Source organism: Aquarana catesbeiana, linkage group LG03 (assembly GCF_042186555.1).
Source record: "Aquarana catesbeiana isolate 2022-GZ linkage group LG03, ASM4218655v1, whole genome shotgun sequence".
NCBI lineage: Eukaryota > Metazoa > Chordata > Amphibia > Anura > Ranidae > Aquarana > Aquarana catesbeiana.
In genome coordinates this window covers 504,137,938-504,154,944 of record NC_133326.1, presented here as the reverse complement: position 1 = coordinate 504,154,944, position 17,007 = coordinate 504,137,938, and the positions used below count along the sequence as shown (strand labels likewise).

At 38.7% G+C, this 17,007-nt stretch overlaps 1 protein-coding gene across 1 annotated transcript in view; it reads left to right on the top strand.

Annotated features, from left to right (window-relative positions):
- The window catches only part of FAT2 (FAT atypical cadherin 2), a 176,366-nt gene that overhangs the window by 129,683 nt on the left and 29,676 nt on the right, over positions 1-17,007 (top strand). The window contains exons 11-19 of the mRNA XM_073621123.1: positions 1,131-1,327; positions 3,230-3,383; positions 5,444-5,677; positions 7,094-7,480; positions 8,598-8,812; positions 10,419-10,556; positions 11,076-11,219; positions 11,476-11,673; positions 13,481-14,288. Coding sequence (XP_073477224.1) covers positions 1,131-1,327; positions 3,230-3,383; positions 5,444-5,677; positions 7,094-7,480; positions 8,598-8,812; positions 10,419-10,556; positions 11,076-11,219; positions 11,476-11,673; positions 13,481-14,288 — 2,475 coding nt within the window. The remainder of the gene's footprint in view (positions 1-1,130; positions 1,328-3,229; positions 3,384-5,443; positions 5,678-7,093; positions 7,481-8,597; positions 8,813-10,418; positions 10,557-11,075; positions 11,220-11,475; positions 11,674-13,480; positions 14,289-17,007) is intronic.

Below are 17,007 nucleotides of genomic sequence, written 5' to 3'. Positions count from 1 at the left end.
TTTTTTTTTTGGAGTTCATTCACAAACTTTTCTTCTCATGATTATCTACTCACATGTTCTGTGTAATAAGTCCGCCTGTGTCCGATTTCGTTGTAAAGAATAACTTATAAAATTCACTGAAGGCGGTTTCCATCTTCATTGTGGGCATTTGAAGCCCACAAGCATGTATTTCCTGGATGCTGTGAATGCTGTGCTCCCAGCATTCACCGAGATGTTGTGATGACGCTGTTGCACAATGCATGCTGGGAAGCCTGAGACTAGCTCCCAGGGGACTGTGGGAGGTCTGGGAGAGGCTAGAAACACGCCTACTCCCATGGGAGAAAAACCAGGAAGTGCTAAGAAGATTCGAAAAAAAAAGGTAATTACGGCGATTTAAATTTTTTTACACAGCATGTCAGCATCTAGGCAAGGAAGAGAATGCATAGAGATAATGTTCAAAATTTGGGTGGAACCCCGCTTTAACAGTGAGGCTTTAAAAATGGAAACAAGAATTGACAATTGTTTGAATATTTACTTCAACTCTCCAATCATATGAAAAGCAAATTCCTGTTTATTTTGAATATCCACTAATGTGCAGATGATTTTCATTTTATTGCCTAACTGAAGTAAATATGCACACAACAGTTTGAGTGAAGATTTTCAACTTATCGTTGTTAAATATGTTTTAGATGTGATTAAAGAGATTTTTAAAGCATCATGCGCCTTTTCTACACTTACAAATACACTATATTCTCATTGAATGAATTAGCCCAAATGCCGTCACAAAAAAACTATAGTAGAAGAAATTACTTGCTAATCTTGAAGGAACATTTATTTAAAGTACATTTCACTGGCCATATCCCCATTTTCTAGCAACTTCAACACTTCTAATCAGCTTTTGATTGCAAAAATAATCAAACCAATCCAGGAAAATTACCACCAAATGTTTTTGTATTTATTTTATTTACATGGTAGACATGGATTGTGAAAGTTGCCTTGATCCATATTATTTTTGTGATTAAATGCTTTCTGAAAGTGCTTAGAAATAATGTATTAAATTGGAGTGTCTGAAGCCATCATCTGTCTTCTTTTAACCAATTTAAAAAAATGTAAATGATATATAAGCTCTGACAGATATATTCTTCTGACAGATGGAGACCCCTTAGGCCTGTTCAGCATCAGTGAAGTTGGGGACCAGTGGGTAATTTCCTCCAAGAAGCCCTTGGACAGGGAAGATATGGAGAAACATCACTTAAAGGTGACAGCATCTGATGGGAAGTTCCAGGCAACCACAGAGGTGGAAATTACTGTATTGGACATCAATGACAACAGTCCAGAATGCCATCAGGTACGTAGGGCAAAAACAGAATAGTTGATAATGGATACCTTCCTAGTATTTAATCAGATATTAGAAGACAACAGTGAGTTCTGTGACCATATAAAAATACAAGATCACAGGTCAGTTATGCGGACCAATAAAACAAATTTCTAATAGCGCAAATAATAACCTTAATCACTATGTAGTGATATGTGTAATAGATGATATAACAAAATCCCACCAAAATATGTAAAAAATTGAAAAATACCCCCCCAACCCCCCCCCCCCCCCCCCCCCCCCCATCTGGCTGCTGCACACACAGAAAATGCGTTCACTTCACATATAGAATATACATAACAAAACAGTGTCGCACTTCCAAAATAACTACCAATAAATCCTTAAATGAGAATAAATGATTAACTTGCAATGTAGCAAGATACTGAGTGCACAATCAAATATTCGTGTTCCCTGACTGGGAATAGTGAACAATACACAATAATGAAATATATGTGTTCCCTAAATGGGAATAGTGAACAATAAACAATAAAGATAAAGTCCACACTCTAAAAAAAAATGTATTGAATAAAAAAAGAGTCCAAATGCACAAAAATAATCCTCAGAGTCTTCTGCACAAAAACACACAACACACCACCAGTGCATAAACGTTGAAAAATGCAAGTCCTCTCTCCACCTCAATATCCTACCCACTCACCTCACGTTCTGACCCCTGTTTCACCAGAACGTCAGAAAAAGCAGGTTCCCTCTCAGGGATACAAACGGATCAGCTGGTCACGGAGCTCCTATTCCGTCCGTGCTGCCTCCGGCTGATTAGATGGATACCAGCCAGTACAGATTCCCTCAATGGGGTCCGGTGCACATAGGGATAAAAAAGACAAAATCTAGTGCTCTCTGCAGATCAAAACGGTTTATTTCCTCATTAAAACATTAAAACGTTACTCACAAATGCAGCACTTAAGCAGTGCGGGCTCAGGATGCATAGAAACTGCAAGATGCTCGCGGGATGCCACTGCGACTCCTTCCCCCATACGCGTTACGTCAAATGGGCTACTACACCACCCTGACTTCTTCAATAAAGGGTCTTGCAAGAGCAGTAATAAGGAGATCAATCTAATAGGCATATATTAAAAACAGAAGAGATAATGTGTATATAAGTACCACACAATATTAAAAGAAAGGTAGAAAACAAAAAGTAGGAGTAGATAGAAAGAAGAAGGTAGGAAAAAAGGGGGAAGGGAATGGGGGGGGGGGGTGTTTACAAGTGGTGATGTCATCCCAAATGAATGGAAATTATAGTCAAGGCAAATAGGGTGACAGGGTTTTTTCAACCATACCCTACTTTATCCAAAATTGAAAAAATGTATAGATTCTTTAGGTTTATGCCCAATATGTACAGTTCCAATGGGTATTTTGAAGCTGTGTGGAGAGTGTAGAGCAGTTTTTGTTTACTATATAGGGAATTATTTTTGAGTTTTGGATTATGCTTTGAAAATATATATTAATAGAGAGAAGAAAGGATTTCTAATATGGATAAGGATGTGCTGTTGGGCTGTTTGATTCGGAGGTGCTAGGAGAACAGGAGATCAGTTATACTGATGACCTTTTCACCAAACTGTACAATTTGTGCCCATTGCCGTCTGCAAGCTATATGTGATTGTCATTTTGAATTGCTCAGAATGCTGTGATAAGCACTCTTCTGATACTTGTCATGTGTGATTGTCAGGGAGCTGGTTGAATTGCGCTCCTTCTCCTTTTGAGGAGGAGACAGATAAGTTCTCACTCATCCAGAAATAGCAGAGGCATTACTGAACAGTCTCTCCTATTCAGCTTTGTTTGGGATTTCACATTCCTGCTATGGATGAGTTGCTACAATGCAGGAAAACATTCATCTCAGATAATTCTCCCTTCTATCAGATGTTATACACAGCAACGGTTGCTGAGGACGCCCCTCCCGGTCTCCTTATCCTCAAGATATCAGCCAAAGACCCTGACTTGGGTAACAATGCCCAGATTACATATGCACTTTATGGTCTTGGAGATGACCGGTTTCGATTGGATCCGTACACAGGTAAATTTTACTGTTACTTGAAGAGAGAGTGTTGCTCAAAATCTATACTTGTAATAAGTACATAAAGAACAGTTCAGGGCAGAGTGATGGGATACTTTTAAAGTGATAATGAAGGCTATTTTTTTTCTAAAATAAAAAAGAGGTTATACTTACCTGTACTGTGCAATGCTATTGCACAGAGCAGTTGCTTATCTCCCTTTTGTCTGTCCCTGGCTGCCGCTGTCCGCTCCTTCTTTTTCCAAGGGCCCACTCAACAAGCTGTGTGCTAAGGGGGCATCTGTGTACGCACATTAGCGAGCCAGGCTGTGTGCATCCAGGAAGAGAGGAGAGTGGTGCATCCAGGACAGCACTAAATAGGTGAGAGGAGTAAGGTAAGTGTTTGGTTTGGGGGGGCAGTTAGTGGGGCATTTTTTACCTTTACGCAGGGAATGCATTAAGGTAAAAAACATTTTGCGCTTAGAATCACCCCTATTTAAAGTTACCTTTGCAGCTCTCCTTCCTCAGTTGCAGTTGTCACAAAATACCCTGTGTAAGCTTGATGTCGTATGTTGTCAGAGCTTGCACAGGTTTGATGATTTTACTCTGTCTTTCATGTGATAGTGTTAAGCCTGTCAATTGGCCACTCAGGTCTGAAGGGTGCACCATAGGAGGAGGTTCCCTATACTTGGAAGTGTGGCTGCATTCGATCGTCTATTAATTTGCTGTCCATTTCTCTGTCCCTTCTCAGAAAAGTAAAAGACACAAATTCTTTAGCCATAGTTGCAATGAGTTGTGTGACATTTAAAAAAAATCTCTTATTGTATTACAATACTATAGAGTTGTTAAATTCTCAGCTAATCCAATAACGAACATTTATTAATTCAGTGTATATTGTCAACTTTATTTCCACTAAAGACTAGAAATTATACAGATATTAATCAGCCCGCTTGTTTAACATGCTTGTGGTATGAAGATAAAGAAAAATCATTTCCTTTAGATCTAGCCAAGTACTGTGCAGGTTCAATTGAAGCACGCACCAACCATTCATCACTGTTACCCAATTCACTTCTCTTGCCTAAAAATAAACCAACAGTGAGGATTTTGATGAGGGCTTGATTTATGTTCGAAATAGCTTACAGCACATATCATAGAACTGGCCTGTAGGTACATTTTCATTTGCAGGGGTAAGAGATGTTCCCTGTGAAGAAATAATAATGAAGAAATGCAAAACATGGTGTATATTCAAAGAATGTTGCTTCTCACGTTATCAAATATATGTATGGTTATGCATTACAAAACATTTTTTTTTAGTGTTTAGAGCCAAACTCCAGACAAACAGCTAAGTACAAATACAAGGGAGCTGTTTTGCCAACTAAAGGATTTGCATTTTTGTCTACCCAGTTCTGAGATTTACACAGCTCTGCCACACCGCACAAACCTGCGCAACCTGATTTTTCTCTACTGCAGTTCAGTAACACTCACAAGTCTTGTCCTTTACCACTGAAGAGCAGCTGACTGTCCATTTTCCTGCTTTTTCTTTTCTTTTATTAGCATTGGTGACCTCTAGGTAAACATTTAAATTAGCAGTTAAGATACATATAATAGTTCTGTTTTACCTATGAAAGGATTGTATTTCAGTACATCCAGCAATGCGATATACACATCCCTACCAGAATGTACAGTCATGCTGGTTACCTGACTATTTTCTGTTAAGAAACATAACTAGGGTGCTCCCAGTATTTGATTAGACAGTGAAGAAGAAGCAGCAGGCTGATGACATTATCTCTCTGCTCTCCTGTCCCATCAACATGCTCTATACATGTGTATATGTGTTTACTCTGTACATGTGCATACAGCCCTCCTGATTGGCTTAGTGCTGCCAGTCCCTCTTCTGTCTGCTGCTGTACAGAGAATTACAAGAAGTTAATACCAAGTCAAATTCAAGAACGTACACTAGCTACATTAACAATAAATGTCATGACTTGTAATAAATACAGACTGCATCAATTTGTGTTTTAAATGTCAGAAATTACATTTTTTTTACTGTCTGTTTAAAAGTCATTGATTGTGTCTGTACACAGGAGAGTTAACAACACTGGCACATTTAGACAGGGAACAGAAGGCATTCTATAACTTGGTTGCAAAAGCTATTGATGGAGGAGGACTTTCATGCCAATCGGATATTGTCCTGTCTCTGGAGGATATCAATGATAATGGACCAGTGTTCTCCATGAATCACTACTCTGTAACTGTGTATGACAACACAACTTTGAAGACCCCTGTGGCAGTGGTCATTGCTAGAGATCCTGATGAAGGTAAAGATAAAAAATCTTTCTTGTTCAATATTTTTATTAATTTTTATACAAGTGAATATAACAGCCGAATTGCCCATGCATGGGGATGCATGATTGCACAAGATTATTAGCATTTTTTCTAAAGAAGAACACAGTCAAATATAACCAGTTCAACATACTAGGACTCTGACATCAAGAATTATAGGGCATATCCAGTGGTCGGAGCAACCTAAGAGCCTTAAAGGCTGAGTTCACCATTTGTTCTTTTTTTTTTTCTAAATACCAGTTTCCCTTTGTACCAATATAGTATTAATGTACTTGTTTTGCAAAAATAAAAAAGCTTTCCATTTATTCTACACACACTTGCCTCACTGTCCTAATAGTGGTTTGTAAACACTGCTCCATTAGTTCTGCCTTACTTCCTGCAAAGACTTTAGGTCATGACACAGGAAGGAGTTGACCAGCTGAGGGTAGATGATGCATGTGCAGATGGTGCAGATGGTGCTAATGAAGTCAGCTGGTCAACTCCAAAAAATAGTAAAAAAATAACAAAAAACAATATTGTAAAAAAATTATTAAAAAAACAAGATTGAAAAAAAAATAAAAATACAAAAACTGACACTGTCCGCTGTCCTCCTGACACCATTAACTGCTCTACTGACACTATCCACTGCTCTACTGACTGACCCCATCCACTGTCCTACTGACACCAACCTCTGTCCTACTGACACAACTACTGCTCTACAGACACCATCCACTGCCCTACTGCAAGCTTTACATACAATGTCCTATTCTACATGCCAATTTAACTAAGCACTAACTAAGCTCATCAACAACATTATCATCTAATTTGTAAAAAGATACATTCTAAATAATAAAAAAATGTGTATCCCCATAAAATGTACATGTAATAATGCCATCACGATTTGCTTAATCTTCATAACAAATATCAAAAGTATTTGATGGTATTTTTATATACATCAAATTTACAAAAAATCATTATACCATTAATTGTGTGGTCACCCCCCCCCCCCATAAAAAATGCCTAAAAATAGAATATGTAACAAAAGCTGTACCATCACACTGGTGGTGTCACCATAAAATATATGTAAAACCATAAGAATTGTTCTTAATCCAGCTTTTTCCAGACTATCCAAGCACTAACCAGGCTCGATCCTACCTAGCTTCCAATATAGTATCCACTAAGTAGATCCATTTTGTTTCATTTTCTTTTTTAATATCTCTTTTGATAGTGATTACATAGTAAATCTGGCTGCTTGCAAATCTTGAAAATGTTTAATTTATTTACTCGTAATAAACGGTTTAATTGGGGCAAGGATTACTATTAGATAGTCTTGCCAAAATGAAATATTAAAATTGTTTTTAATCCATTTAGGTTTTATTTTTTAAAACTCAATTGTTCAATTTTCTGTTTAGGTTTAAATTCTGAAGTTATGTATTCACTCTCAAACTCCGCCAATGGACTTTTCTCAGTTGATGAAACCACAGGTGTAGCACGACTAGAGAAACCTCTGGAAGGCATGGAAGATGTAGTGATTGAGTTAACCGTCTGTGCCACAGATCGTGGCTTTCCTCATCCACTTTCCACATGCACACCCATTACAGTGTCTGTGGTATCCCTCAGTTACTACCGATCTGTGTTCGGAAACCCAGAAAATATCATACAAGTGCCAGAAGACCAGCCGGTTGGTTCAGAGCTTCTAAATCTGGCAAAACTGACACAAGACATTGAGAGCAATTTGAAAATTGAGTATCAAATCTTGAACGGGAATGAAAATGACATATTCCGTCTGACAGATACAGGTATGGTACCTTTACATTAAAAGAAAATAAATTGCAGAGAAGTGAAACATTAAAAAAGCTGCAACCACAAGACAAAGATAATCTGTAAAGTCAACTGTACCCAAAATTGATAAGTTAGTATTGGATAGCTGACAGCAAATGTATTACATGTTTCTAATATTACATGGATACTCCAATGAAGAGCTACCCCCACCAGAATTTCCGGTCCTAAATTCTGTGTCATATAACAGTGTCCCCCTCCCCCTATATAATTTCTCTAGTGTAAAATAAGCAATTTGACAGACATCTGAAAACCAGCAGGTCATCAGTTTGACCTCGTGCTGGTAGAAACACTAACTACTACAGGAAGATCTTGTCATTTGAGTATCAGAGATATAGTAAGTGGTAAATAATTCACAAAGGCCAGTCTAAAACTGGAATATCTAAGTAAGTAAATATTATATGTTGTAATTAGTAATCTTCCAAATCCAAGTACCCGTGCATAAGAGCTTTTCAAGGTTCTATCAGTAATCAAAACTTTTTTCATCTGACATTTACAACCTGTATGATTCTTCCACCTGTTCAGATATAATGGGCATTGGGAAAGATCTTTTAAGCTTTAGTAGCCATCATTATAGAAAACTATATATGCTTTGCTGTTTCAGAAAAATGAGGGTCTAAAGATGCACATAATAACTCACACAAATACATTTAACTGGAAACAGAACTCTAGGACCTTTCAAAACAGTAAGCTTGCTTGAGGTCTTTTTGCCATGTCTAAGGACAATGCATTGGAGCACATAGTAAGCAGTAAGCTAGAAAAAAGGCTCAGGATCAAAAGCAGCAGAAAAAGGTGCTGATTTCAATAAGAAGGGAAAAGGTGGCTAGTCACTAACCAATAGACAGCATATCCACAGCTGACCATCTGAGGACCACCCTGTAGATAGGAGACTGTTCTATAAGCATCAGTCACTCAAACGTCACTCAAAAAGTTCTATGCACATCCACTGATTATTGTATAGTGGATCATCACAACCAATGGCATTTTTATTTACCGTGAAATATAATTGTTATGTTGTTTATATCTGAAATGCAACTTAATATGAATAAACTATATCTAGTTTTGTTTTCATGTCAGGCATATTGTATTTGAATGGAAAGTTGGACTTTGAATCCCAACGTCAATACTACCTCTCAATAGAAGGAACTAGAGGGAGCTCTCCTCCTCTAAGTGATGTGACGGTTGTTGTGATAAATGTCACTGATATTAATGATCACAAGCCTGTCTTCAGCCAGGAGGAATACCAGGAAGAAATCCCAGAGAATGCAGTGGTGGGAGATCTGGTTGTGATGGTGAGGAACCAGAAATGGGAAAAAAAATCTAAATCCCATTGGTTATAGAATAGAACCAGTAAAACATGACCTTTATTTATCAATAATTTGCTGCCCACTTCAGTGACGGCTGGTGCTAAATATTTTGGGGGGCAAATAAACCCCTCCAGGTCCGCACGCACCAGAGCTGTCATGGCTCCCCTGATACCCAGTGTCTTCCGTGTTAACCCAGTCTTCTTTCTGGGTTCCAAATCTTCAGCCTCCTGATTGGCGGGGACGAGAGGGCAAAAACCAGAAGTGACACAATGGCATATATTGATTGCTCTGCTCCCTCAGGATAACCTAAGACAAGCCAATTAGAGCCTCAGGCTTAAATCGCATGCTTGTCAAAAATTTACGGATCTAATAGGCACCCATTACTTTGGCGCCCTGCACAGTGCACACACATAAAACAAATTATTTTTACATAAATGATAATATGACTAACATTTTTTAACTTTAAGATGTTAAAAAATGTTAGTCATATTATCATTTGTTTAAAAATAAACTGTTCCATGATTAGCTTTCTTATTTGGCAAACTAATTTAGGGAAAATCTTGGGGGGTGGTTCCCCTGTGACCCTTATGGACCAGCCGCCACTGCCCCACTATCTATAGTTCTTTACTTATGAGCATGACTAGATGTAAAAATAGAAGTGATGAAGAAACATCAGTTTACTCTTAAGAATGCCATACAGTACATAGTAGATTTGGCTGCAAGTGGGATGTTCTGTAGCCTATTTGGCTATCCTCTTAGATCATCATGCGACCAATTCAGACATTCAGCACCAACAGGAAACTGCTGGATTGTGCAGGGCATAGCAGTAGTCATGGGAGGACAGCATGGGCACATTAGGCAGATATCTGTCCATATCAGATGTTGCAAACAGGCCTTAAAAACATTGTTAGCAGCAGATTGCATCTAAAATAAAGTAAGCAGTCTGATGTACTATAACAGTGGCCTCCAAACTGTGGCCCGGGAGCCAGATGTGGCCCTTTGTTTACTTTTAACCGTCCCTTGGAGCACTATTTTCATCCACTGATACCAACAATGGTGCATAATTTCCCCACACTGACACCAATGAAGGGGCAGAATGCTTCCCAATGACACCAAAGATGGGGCACAATTCCTCTCAATTACACCAATAACGGGGTGCAATGACACCAATGATGGGAAACAATTCCTCCCAATAACACCAATGATGGGGCACAATTCCTCCCAATGACAGCAACAATGGGGCTCAATGACACCAAAGATGGGGCACAATTCCTCCCAATGACACCAACAATGGGATCCAATGACACCAATGATGAGGCACAATTCCTCCCAATGACACCAAAGATTGAGCATTGTTTTTTCCCACTGACGTTGAGACCTTTTCCACTCCCAATGGCTACAGTCTGGCCCCCCTTAAGTCTGAAGGACAGTAAACTGGCCCTTTGTTTAGAAAGTTTGGAGACCCCTGTACTAGCTGTGTAGCTATGCATTTCCATTCTTTCCACTATGTAGTCGTCAGTTTTTCACAAGCTTTGTAGTGTCTGTACCTACTTTTACTAACATTTGATACTTCTGTGTTTCACCTCTGTAGATCTCAGCTGTTGACTTAGATGGACCAAAGAACAATAAAGTCACTTTAAAAATTGTGAAAGGAGATCCCCATGGTCACTTCTCAATACATCCTGAGCGGGGAGATCTCAGAGTTCTGAGTCGACTTGACCGAGAGCAGGTGAGGTCTTCTCCAGATCCAGCTTGGTCCAGATTCTGTTTCACTAACTTCCAACCACAATATCTTTGTAATCCTTCATAAGACATGCCTGTGTCTGTTTTGAGCATTATTTTTAGAAGCTGGTTTGCAATGTTATGCAACATTTTGTCTTTGAAGAATCTTTTGTTCTGCTTAATTTATTCTTAGCATGCAGTGCTAGATGTAAATAGCACATTCCACCACAATAAAGCATACTATTCCAGAAAAAAACAGCCTGAAGGTTTTTGTGGGGCATCTTGCGTCTAGATGTCTTGGATTTGAAGGCAACACATTACAATCATTAAAACTGTTGGAAATGTGGGGCAGAATTAAGATAAATTCTGGACAGGTATAAAAGCCATGCATTAATTTAGCTCTGCATTCATTAATAAATAATTTAATGCATTTTGTAGATTATTTGAGCACATAAATATGAGTTGCTATCAGTTTCCTTTCATTTTTTTCACATATCTCTAATGGGATGTCTTTAATTTTTAACAGAAAGCCAAATATTCTCTTGTGGTTCGCGCAAATGACAATGGTGTCCAAGCACTCTACAATGAGGTGACAGTTCAGATCCACTTACTAGATGTCAATGATAACCCACCTGTGTTTTTACAGTCCAACTACAGCCTTGTGCTTCAGGTATGGTGATTATTAGGCATCTTGAACAATACAATGCAAAGATAGATGAAAATATAATAACTGCTTTTGCCAACAGCAATCAAATACATTTTTGCTTACCTAAGTCAGTTTGGTATAAGTTCAATTCTGATTTTGTAGTATGGGTTACTGCCCATTAAACAATCAAACTTCTGAATTTGACTTTTTGAGTATCAATATGCTATTGTTATTTGCTGACACTGGCCAGACTCAACCTATACTGTTATCTTATCCACAGGACAATTCCCCAGCTGGTACTAGTGTGTTGACACTTATTGCAACAGATAAGGATTCTTCCAAAAATGGACCACCATTTAATTTTCAGATCATGGAAGGAAATGAAGACAGCATGTTCCAGATCAGTCCAGATGGTGTCCTCTCTACTACAGCTGTCCTCAGCAGAGGTTCCAAAGAGAAGCATGTCTTGAAAATAAAGGTAAGTTGTAATCAGAAGTATTCTAAGGGGAATGAGACTATAAAAAACATTAAAGGTGATAATCTATGGAAACATAGCCAATAAAGCCATGACAAAATCAACTTTGCAATCTCCCTTTCTAATGAGTCCCTGATGGCTAGACCTGTATCATGTGAAAACAATAATTAGCACTGGAGCAGCAGTTTGACGGAGGTATCTAAACTATCAGTTCTTTAAGTATCTTTAGTACTTTCACTTTATTTGTATGGTAAAGCAGATCTTGCACTAAAAAACTGGTCTGCTTTAATTGCTTACTGCACTAAGAGTTGGGAAATAATTTAAGTAGGGAGTTGAAATTCATTTAGGGGTCATTGATAAATAATCTTTCTGATAATATTGTGTGTTTCGAACACATTGTGCTTTTGATTATTGTGTGTCAGAGGTTAGGCCTCTAAACACAATATTCCCAACACACATGTTCCTGTGAAATGGATGTGGATGTAAGTGGGTGCTGCAGTGACCACCAGCTGGAAAACTTTGACATTCAAAGCAGAAAATATGTCACCAGCACACCAGGGATCTCCAGAACAGGTCCAATGCTTTAGTTAGTTTAGTTACAGAAGCAAAGTTTCAGAGCCTCACAGGACCCCTTCATCAGGCGTGTGTTGTTAGGCCCCTTTCACACTGATGCAGTGTGGTTTATCTAGTAGTGCATTAGTGTAGTGTACCCATGGGTCTGGTGCAGGTTAGCGGCGCTTCCAAAAAAACACCTGCACAGCTGCGCTGATTTTAAATGTGATGAGGAGAGGAACCCCCGACCACTGTCACAGGAGTAGGGGGCTCAGGGGGTGAGGGAGAGGATGCTGGAACATGTTGCATGTTCCATCCCAAAGATGGATGTAACATGCTCTAAAGGGTGAACCTATCCTTTGAGCTTTGAATAAAGGGCTCCCAGATGTCAAAAAATTATTGAAGCTGAGTGTCAGTGTTTAAAAAGGCCACCATCCATTCCATGCAGAGTACATAGGTCCACTCTTGAATAATGAGAAGGAAGGAGGGTAAGGGTAGGTCTAGTAAATGCACAATTGTCTTTTTTGCTATTAGAGAGATACTGCTAAGCAATTGTTTACAACCCTCTATGAGACCAAAAAGAGCCAATGCCAGGGATAAAGGCAACTTAACTGGATGTGAAGTAATATATCGCTATACTGTAATCCAGGATTGTATGATCCCAGAGCATGTCTAGAGTGAGTGATATAAATTGGCATCCAAATGCCCAAATTTAGGGCAACAGTTCAAAAGGCTTAGGGCTTTGAGATATGATCAGTCTGGGGATATGTAATAATGGTAGAAAAATGAAAGTGTCATTTCATGATGCATCGCTGCCTTAATCATTCCCAGGAAAGTCACAGAGACTTTCATAGGTCGTTAGCCTGTAACTGGGGGAAAGTTTGGATTGATTTGTTGATTGGTTGCCATGGAGAAGTAGTCCAGGGGTTGGCGATAAAATTGGACTGAAAACCACCTTTTTTATCTGGATTGGGATAGTTAAGAATGGTGTCCAAAGAGTTTTCCCAATACTTTTAAGAGATTTTTTTTAATAGTAGTGATAATATAGACTTTCACCTTCAAGAAGATAAATTGATTATTAGATAAATAAACAAACTTTCCTAGTGCCTCAGTCGAGGTTAATGGTTGTTTGGTGGTAGTGCCAGTAACTAATAACTAAAGATTTGATATAAAAAAATTTAAATGAAAAAAACTGTAATGAAAATATATATTTGACAAAAAATAACAACACTAACCCTATTCTTTTCTGTTGGCTTAGGTTTCTGACAATGGCACCCCACACCTTTCATCTTCCACTTTTGTCAGCATCCAAGTCATTGACCAAAGCCGCCACTCTCCTACAGTGCTGCCACTGGAAATATTTATCACTACCAGTGAGGCATCATTTCACGGCACTGTGTTGGGCAAACTGCATGCAACTGACCAAGATCCTCATGACACATTGATGTACAGGTTGGCTGAAGAGGAGCTTAGAAAAGGTCTCTTTTCTGTTGGAATTACTGATGGCAAGGTCATTGCGCTTGAAAGTCTTCAGCAAGGTCAATATTTTTTCAACGTCACAGTCAGTGATGGTTCATTTACCTCCATGGCACCTGTTCATATCTATGTCTGGTGTTTTAGCGATGAGGCTCTCCAGCAATCATTGGTTCTTCGATTCAAGAGCTTATCTCCAGAGGACTTTATAGGAGACCATTGGCGCAATTTTCAGAGGTTTCTTGGGAACCTTCTTTCAGTAGACCGACAGCAGATTCAGATGGCTAGTCTTCAAAAAGATGAGACATCATCATCTTTGGATCTTGTCTTAGTGACTGGGATGAGCTCTAGCTCACTCAGTAAACCACAGGCTTTGGCTGAAAAAATCAGTGAGGTGAAAAGTGAGCTGGACCAGTCCACGGGTTTACATATTGAGAGGATATTTCACTTGCCCTGCAATGGTTTACAGTGCAAAAATCGGTCATGTCAGGAGATGATCAAGCTGGACCCATCAGTATTATCTTCACACAGCACTGCCAGGCTCAGTGTTATTACTCCACAGCACACTCTTCGACAAATCTGCACATGCAATAGTAAGTTCATTTGAGTGTTTGACATTCTGCCCCCTCACAAGATAGGGTAGAAATTGGGTAGATATGGGTAGAACATGAAGGGGCTAGCAACCCTGTCAGGTTGTGTTTGCTGTCTGTGTGGGTTTTGGTACATTTAATCTTTTCATGTATCCTGGTGACCATCAACACTTTAAATCAGAAAGTGATGGAAAATCCAAATTCTTGTGCAAGTCACAAATGCCCAATAGTCTGTTTAAAAGGATATCTGAGAACATCCTTCACACATTAAAAATATTTATTTTTACTGCCTGTTGTGTTTGCAAGTCAGTAAGTAAAGGTAAATCACCAAAATGAGCCACAGATGAAAAAAAAAATCTTTCAGGGTTTTAACCCTTTACTATCCTATCCAAAACATGGCTTTAGATATACTTTAAATGTTGTTAAGAGCAGTAAGAAAGTAAAGTGTTTGTGCAGTCTATAGCTTCCAGCTTCTACCAGTTACTAGTTTTTAAAAATAAATCTTTCAGAACAAAAGAAGAAAACCCCTCCACAGGTTCTTCAATATACAGTGAGCACTGTTTCTCCTAACAGAACCAGAGGCAATTTGTAATGTGCTGCTGGAGCATTTGAAGGTGCTAGAGAGGATAGTTGCAAATGGTCCAGCAACCTTAGAGCTGATTTATTTCAAGCTCTGGAAAAAGTTGACTGCCCAGGGCCACATCGAAATAGAGAAAAACCTTGGATTGCGAGCATAATTCGTTCCGGAAACATGCTTGTAATCCAAAGCACTTGTATATCAAAGCAAATTTCCCCATAAGAAATAATAAAAACGCAGATGATTCGTTCCACAACCATTTATTCATAGGTCTTTCAGTTTATAATCCATATAAGAAGATTATAGCAATGTGATAGGTTGTTTAACCATAAAATGTCCATCCACAAATGGCAGCCTCCACAAGGGGATTAGAAGAAAAATCCAGCAGGGGTTACAGAGTATAAAAGAGAAGAGAGGCGCCTTTAAAGGTAGCAATATAGTTACAATTAATAAAGGTACAACATTTAGCAACTCACATGACATGGTTGATGATTAAAACTGGCACATCTAAGTATGCAGGCATCTGGGGTAAAGCTGTCCACATAGACCATGGTCCGCACTTCCGGCTCTCACTGCTGTCAGTCTGCAATCGTGACCAGGAAGACTACCCTGCAGTAGAGCGATCTGAAAGCAAGGCTTGAAGAGCTCGTGCAGCGCAGCATGGAAGGTATGACGCCGATGGCGGTGCGAAGGATGATGAGTTGGGAGGATGTGAGTTACGAAATGTTGTACCTTCATTAAATGTAACCATATTGCCACACTTAGAGGTGCCTCTCTTCTCTTTTATACACAGTTGTGACCTGACGCTACTTGTATATCAAAACATTGCTTGTATATCAAGTCAAAATTTATGAAAAAATGTTGCTTGTCTTGCAAAACACTCTCAAACCAAGTTACTCTCAAACCAAGGTTTTACTGTACATTGAAGTGGCAGGAAAGGTTATTTTCCCTATTTACTTTAATGTTAAGTATTGCTTTCCAAATACATGTACATGTCACTACATACATCACAAATCAAATAATAATAAAGGAATGTATTTATAATTTAAAGGGTTTGCCCAGCAAAGATGGATGGCTCAGTTGGCAATAAAATCAACTTGTTGAGTCGCTGTTCAGCTTTTAATATATGTGGGGGATTACAATGAAGAAATCACTAAGCCTGAGTATCCATTTTTGCCCCCCCCCCATTTGATTCTGTTACATAAGGAAGGTATATAAGAGATATATTTAAAGTTCTGGTAGGGAGTAAGACCACAATGGCTATGGCTGGTGTGAACTCAAGTGCCCATATTTTATTGCTAAAAGACATATGCAGTACATCTCTGCATCTCTGCAATGCATGCACATTTTCCAGTGTTTTATCCATTTAAAGACCCTGCAAGTACAGAAAAATACATGTTTATCTGCCAGAAATGCACTTAGCTATTAAGCCCTGTTGTGGGCTGGGATTTTTGTGGACTGAGTTGTCAGCCCTGCCCAGTGTCTTCTGCTAAACTACTCAACCACTCCTACTCTCAGATCTCTACAAATTAAAGGCTTGTCAATTTGTAGACTACTATAAGAAGAAGATCAGTGTTCGTTTTTTGGAAGTTACTAAACAGATATAGCGAAATGCTTCCAATGGTATATTTAAGGCCTCATGCATACAAAAAATAAAATACAAATCTATGTTAGCCCATATGGCCATGCACATTTTTCTTTTAGATCAGTATTTTAAGAGCAGCATTTAGAGGCTTAAAATAATACACCAAAGCTGAGATTGGAGAGAACTTTACAAGCATAATTTATACACAAACGCACTTAAACACATGTAAACAAGCATTAACAAGCACGTATGAGTGTAAATGTATTCCAAAGGCTCAAATAAATTATTATATTAGCCAGTAGAATGCATTTACTCTTAACACCAAACGTGCATAAACATGCGTACATATGCAGCATTAGAGCCACTTTTTCTGCCAAGTTCTGGCAGAAAGCATTCAGCATATTTATAGCATAAATTCATACGCCCATGTGCATGAGGCCTAACAGATCAAAAGGGAGCAAATAAGGGAAGCTCTTTGTTGGGGTTTACAAACTTTTTAAACACTCCCTGATCATGCACAGCATTTACTCAGTGGAAACCAAAAAATATTTCTTCTTTTT